Source organism: Ictalurus furcatus, chromosome 26 (genome assembly GCF_023375685.1).
Source record: "Ictalurus furcatus strain D&B chromosome 26, Billie_1.0, whole genome shotgun sequence".
Lineage (NCBI taxonomy): Eukaryota > Metazoa > Chordata > Actinopteri > Siluriformes > Ictaluridae > Ictalurus > Ictalurus furcatus.
This window is the reverse complement of record NC_071280.1, coordinates 16,752,412-16,758,808: the sequence shown is the minus strand read 5'-3', so window position 1 is coordinate 16,758,808 and position 6,397 is coordinate 16,752,412. Positions and strand designations below refer to the sequence as shown.

The 6,397-nt window shown below is 43.9% G+C and overlaps 1 protein-coding gene across 2 annotated transcripts in view; it reads left to right on the top strand.

The window, feature by feature from the left end:
* The window catches only part of etaa1a (ETAA1 activator of ATR kinase a), a 6,175-nt gene extending 482 nt beyond the window's left edge, over window positions 1–5,693 (top strand). Inside the window, exons 1-9 of one of the 2 annotated variants that reach the window (XM_053615115.1) lie at window positions 1–46; window positions 1,412–1,546; window positions 1,625–1,698; window positions 1,778–1,887; window positions 2,114–3,744; window positions 3,992–4,407; window positions 4,513–4,579; window positions 4,683–4,838; window positions 4,919–5,693. The exon at window positions 1–46 is cut by the window's left edge and continues 482 nt beyond it. In XM_053615115.1, the coding sequence (XP_053471090.1) occupies window positions 1–46; window positions 1,412–1,546; window positions 1,625–1,698; window positions 1,778–1,887; window positions 2,114–3,744; window positions 3,992–4,113 (2,118 nt within the window). In that variant the 3' untranslated portion in view covers window positions 4,114–4,407; window positions 4,513–4,579; window positions 4,683–4,838; window positions 4,919–5,693. Of the gene's footprint in view, window positions 47–1,411; window positions 1,547–1,624; window positions 1,699–1,777; window positions 1,888–2,113; window positions 3,745–3,991; window positions 4,839–4,918 lie in introns of both variants that reach the window. The other variant, XM_053615114.1, reaches the window with a different exon arrangement.
* Window positions 5,694–6,397: the final 704 nt, after the last annotated feature.

Genomic DNA, 6,397 nt, shown 5'->3' with positions numbered 1-6,397 from the left:
AACCAGACCCAGAAATCAGACGTTACTGACTTTAAAGCTGAAGCAGGTGAGTGGGTAGTGAGCTTGAGTATTAAAGTTAAAACATGTTGACGTATTGTTACGTTAAACTCTTAAAAGTGAACAAACTACGATCTTTAAGAGTTTTAAAGTTTAACGTTAGTGATATTTGACGGTAAAAGCAGGTATCTGTTATTCGGATTCAAAATGCGGAATGGGCGTGGCTTAAACCGGAAATGGATTTGTTTGCGCTTGGGAGAGTTTGTGACGTCACGTCAACATGGCGGCGCTCCAAAAGAACAGTACTGCTGCGTCCAGATTCGCTGCTTATACGATGCACTGGTTTTTTGTGAAGGAAAAAGTACATACTTTTTGAGCGTGTAGCAAAAAGTGTATGAAAGCACTGGGACACACTGACACGTCATGTAACGGAGAAGAACCTTGTTGCCTAGTTACGCACACTGCACTGTCACTGTAAACAAACTCCTTATTACCGTTCAGCTTTTCTTCATTGAATATTCATTATATAATTTACACAACATCTAACCATTAATCTTGTGCCTCTGGTGTACTTTGTTAGTCGTACGCATAGCCTTTCAAGGTATACTGCATTTGACACGTAAACAGACGGTCGACCACGCATGTGCATTAGGACAACTTGCACTACCCCCCATGGCCTACAGGAGTCAGTACAAAGCAGTAAAGCAGGTCTTTTGGTGTGAAAGAATGACAAACAACGAAGAAGAATCCTAACACAAAGAACAATGCTTTGGCAATCTCTCGCCACGATCAGCACCCATATAAAAATCCTTATACTCTTCATGGCTCGAATTATACAAATGCGGGTACTTTCTAACCTGTGCTCGTTTCCGTCTCTTCCTTTATTCCATTTTTTCTTCGACTATCTTGAGAATCAATAACCCTGGGTCACTGCTGCCACCTTGTGGAACAACGAAATAGTGTAAAAGTAATAAATGCACATGTGCGTTAGAAAAATCTTGGAGGGTTAACATGGTTTCTTGGTTAAATCTCGCAACAAACCACTGGATTATGAGTAAAGATGAAGTGAATATAGACTTAAATGGTGGTTTCTTTTTTTTCCCCTCCACTTCCAGGATTTGTTATGTCAAGATGCTTCAGTAATTCCTAAAATTGAGACACATTTTAAGTATCAAGTGTGTTCAATAATCGGTGCCTTCACTTGCAGGTGACCCCAACTATAAGTACAAACAGTATAATGAACTCAATGTTTAGTGTTCGATAAAAGTCTAAAGCAGGATAAATCTCTTTTCTACAAGATTAAGTGCATAGATATATAAATACAAAATGACAGCTCTTTCATGTAAGTAACTAAACTGGAGATGCCTATAACGGACTACCTACATCATGATTTGACCTAATTTTGTGTGAGCAGATTTCAAAACACCGACCCGTGTACCGAAGGTCGGTTTCAGGAGCTTTGTTACTGACGAATCCCCAAACAACGATTCTGAATATCAGCATGAAATCATCTGGGATCCAACATCACCCGCGACTCCTATCAGGACTGGCAAGTGGGCTTCGATCCTATATACTGTATTGTTGCTCAAGCGATATAATTGTGATCGTGTGATCGTTTGTGATTTAGGACGGGGCCGGAGGCGGACTGCTGTTTTCAAATCAGTGGACATATCAGACATCGTCAACAGGATAGCGCCAAAGGTTACTAGCAAGTACACAGCGACTTAGTTATATACTTTCTGTTGAGGTGTACGTCAGCGTCCCGGTTTTTTACTTACAGAACAAGAGGCCGGAGGAGGCGGAGTCGTCTTTGCTGCAGTGGATTGGGGACACGGCCGTTCCGTGCACTCCAGAAATCCGAGAGCCCAGGACCAAGCCCAAACCAGCGAGGTCTGATCCTAAACCACTTTGATATCGGCTGTATGTGGTCTAAATTAGCTTGGTAAAGGGATAACAGTGAAAGTGTTTGGTTGAGACAGATTGTATTCACTACATAGTGCACTATTTTGTAGCCATGACTCCAAAAGCATAGTGTGAAATATCCAGAGCACTTAAAATACGCTACGTCCAAATGGCAGGCTGCAGCTAAAAAAAACACACCTTTGTTCCTGCACAGACAAAACCCTGTGGATGACCTGCTGAAGTTAGCGAAGCAGTTCGACTTCAACATGATCCAACAGGAAGAAGTTCATCTCCGACCAAACCGTCAGAGCTCTGCGGAAGACATGCATGAAAAGCAAGATCTGTTTTTCGATGAGAATGACCCACTAGCTTCGCCACAGACTCGCTCTGAAGCTGAGAGACCACCACTGGGTTTGGAGGACACCACAACGAACGGCGATGGTCCTGTGGACGATCTAGGTCTTATACAGGAAATGGAAGACGATCTGGATTTGCTCTTCGAGGGTTCGACGCAGCAGGTCAGTGGTGGCCTGAGCGGTCTCAGCGCTCGTTCTCAGGACGTGGGTAAATTCGCTCCCCAGTTTGGAGTGGATCTTGCCCCTAGAGTGAAAGCTGACTCGTTAAACGTGTGTGGTGTCACTCTGGTGGGCGGAGCTTCTGAGTCGAGCACCGTTGGCGTGTTCATGGCCGCACCAATCCTCAGCACGATCAAGCAGGTGGGAGTAGTTGATGATTTCGATGACGACTGGAACGACGACGATTTGCTGGACAACTCGCTGGTGATGGAGATGACCCAAAACCCGGAGCTGTTCTCCGCACCCCAGCATAGCTCGACACAGAAACAGACGAACAAAAACGATGGCTTGGCAAACACTGTTTACCGCCAGAACAGTGATAAAGAATCGAAGTCTGAAGAAGCGCAAAGGTTGAATCAGAGACTCGAGAGCTTTCAGCATGGCCAACATTGGAGCAAGGCTACAGGAAATGAGAATGCTAGGCAAAGTGGATTTCATGCAAAAACCAATCCAGAAAAGCAGGTTTTTCCTTCCAGCAAAGTTCCATCAATTGTTCCTGGTACCCATAGTGTATCTAAAACTAATTCTCAACCCAAGAAAACAATGGAAATCAAACAACCATTAGCAGCCACCATGTGGAAGGTTCAATCTGCGACTACACCCTCATTAGTTTCCAGATCGGACCAATCTAGATCTGTTCCTGCAGTCACGATATCAACCACTCCCACTTTCAGGATCAGTAAGGTCACTGAGGAGAAGGAAAACCGCCCAACCATGGAAGACGATGACCTCGCAGCCGATGACCTGGACTCCATCTTTGCATCGGACGACATCTGGGACGACGGTGCAGACGACGATGACCTGTTCTGCGAAGCATGCGAGAAGGTGGAAGAATCCATGGCTGACCCAGAACCTCCCCCGGAAGCGTCCGTATCAAAACCGACACCACAGAGCAGTCGTGTGCAGAGTATTCAGAACGCCAAGGGTAAACGCGAGCGCGTGTTTGTGCGGCCATCTCCATCTCACGCTCAAGTGTATGACCGTAGCGCTACTGGGAACCGAGCGCCATTGAGTACCAAAGTTCTTCCTGGAGCACGTCATAATACCACTTCTGCACCGGACAACAGCATGAAGAAGTCGTCTGATAGAATGTACAAATTTAGCCACGTTAAAAGCGCTACAGGAACAGGAAGTGCTGCCTATAATGCAGCAAGACAGGTTAGTGAGAGCGCCATGGCAACCACCGTCCAATCATATCAAAGCATTCAAGGTGACCGTCAGTTCAGAAAGCCTTATAGCACCTTTAAGGAAGCACCGGCTGTTTCCAAAGGTAAGAGAATTTCAATACATATGCAGTATTTCTAATGCAATTCCATAATTATTGGCACCCTTTCAGAAAATTGGCGAATGATTTTTTTTTTTCTTTTCTATTATTTATAGCATTTGTTCATTGCTACTGTAGAAAATACATGCCGTTTAATGGCATAATTTGTTTATGTATATGATTATTACATGGAAACATGAACACGTCAGATTCTTCATACATGATGATTGATTAAAGATTTCTGTCCCTACAGAAGTGAGTAAATCGGTGGTGACGAGATGCAGCGACGCTGAGATCGAGAGGAAGAAGCAGCAGGCCGTGGAGAGGCGGAGACTCCGAATGCAGGCCAATCAGAACCTTCGAGCTCCTGTATGATGTCACGTAACCACTAGGACGCACGAAACTGACCCGGTGATGGTGGAAGGTCTAAACCGTCCAACACGCTGAACACTAATTTGCCCTGTTCGGGGATGACCGAGTGGACTGGATCTTCTCACGGTCAGTTTTTCAGAACAGAATCTCTAACAGCTGAGTCTCAGCAGGGGCTCGTCCGCTGAACGTGTTCCGCTCCGGACCTCAGAAATCCACACTGTAGCTACAGGAAATCGGGGGACGTTTGGAAATTTTCGCAGCACACCTGTCGCTCTGGCACTTTTGAATGGTTGTAGTGTTCGTATGAAAATGTTCCTCACTGTCTCCAAGTCTTGATCGTCTTTCAGCTTTATTCATCACGAAACTGGTCCTAAATTCTTTCTAATTTTTTACGTCTCGTAGAAATGTGTGTTATTTTCGTTGTACAGAAGAAAGAGAGATCCAAACCTCCAAATTCTCTCGTAGTGAAGTGAATATTTTAATAATATTGTTTTATGTCCGTTCTATTAAAATTATCAGCAAAAACCTGTCTCCCAGGTACAGCACTTATTAATTAAACACCTAAATTGCAGTTATAGTGTGTAGAATGAGATGATCTCCACCGAGACTGACAGACGCAGAGGCCACGCCTCCTCCACCGAGACTGACGGACGCAGAGGCCACGTCCTTTCACCTGTACTGACGCAGAGGCCACGCCTACTTTATTTCTTCATTTCACACAATCCAAAGTAAGTTGTGCCTTCGTGTGATATAAGAGTGCGATATTTAATGTTCAGTAATCTAACGTGCACAAATCGCGATGTTTCAGACGTTTTCAGGTGTTGTAACTCAGTTTGGAGTGACGTGACCAGAGCAGAGGTAGCTTCAGGTGAGATACAGCGCCTCTCTCACTACTGCGCTCACTGACACCTGTGTGACTGCAGCACACCTGAAAGATGACTCCTGTTGTTATCAGGCTGCGGGGAGGTAACTGTAGACAGCACTGTGTTTAAAAAAAAAAAAAAAAACAACAAAAAAAAAACCACCCCTGTGGCCATGACATGTCGTCATTTCATCTGTCCGAATGGCAGTGTTGGTAACACTGCGCCTCTACTGCTGTGTGTGTGTGTGTGTACACTAAATAGTGTTCAGTATTAATATGCTGTATGTGGGAATAAAAACCGGGCGTGGCTTCTGGAGTCCCAATGCTTTGTTAGTAAAAAGGTTCTGTACCTCCGTTCCTGAAGGTGTATTGTAGTTATACACTCAAAAGTACAACAGTACTTCCTAAGGGCCACTTATGTGTAGGTTTTAAGGATCAAAAGATTCACTTTTCCCAATAACGGCGGGTACAAAACCATCGACACCACCCCCTCGCCCCTTGACAACTTTTGTACTGTATTTTACAAAACCGTGGACAAATACTGCAGTACAGAGCTGAGATTTTCAAACCCAAGGCTGCACTATTACACTGTTTAGTGTTTTTAGTTTTAGGGTTTCTCTAGTTCTGCTTTTATATATAAAATGAATCGGTGTGCTAGTTCGTGGCAAAGAAATGAATTTCCTTTTAAACTTGTAGTTGGTGTATTTTTTGGTGGTTCTCTCTCCTTTACACAATCTCTGAAACCAATAATTACATTATAATTAACAGGTGAATGAAATACATTTGTTTCACTAAGACATGACCTTCGAGGTTATTATTCTCCCGTAAATCTTCCTCTAATCTGCCACGGTGTCATTTTTTGGAATTTCTAGGTGATTGTAATGTATGCAATGACCCCGACTCCTCAATAGTCACTGAAGAATTCTGTCCAAAATGTTATACAAATACAAAACACTCATCAGTGGGCCACTGAATAACCTGAGAATGTGAAAGGTAAGAGTGCATCTGTTCTGTTCCCACAGTGCTATGTTCACTCAGCTGTCTGTTCCCTCAATATGATACCTAACAGGGTTTTTAAGGTCATTGTAGAGGTCATGGGGTCACCAAAGATCAGACCTTCTTAGGTAGTAACCATAGATAGTGTGTATATATATGCGTACAACAATGGTGTCAGTTCTCCAACGTGACGAGCGGTCGGACACGTGACTTCACGTTACCACACGAACCCCAAATGCACTAGCTACTGAAAGCTATTTTAAAGCTATTAAAGACGACGTTAAAAGTTATATATTGGATTATGGCTGGGATTACTGAAATGACCATATTCTCAATTCTGATTGGTCAGATTCATTTTCTCTGACAGCTGCAAATCACCGGCTTTTGGAAGGAGTCTCCAGTTTCGGCGCTTTGTAACCATGGTTCAGT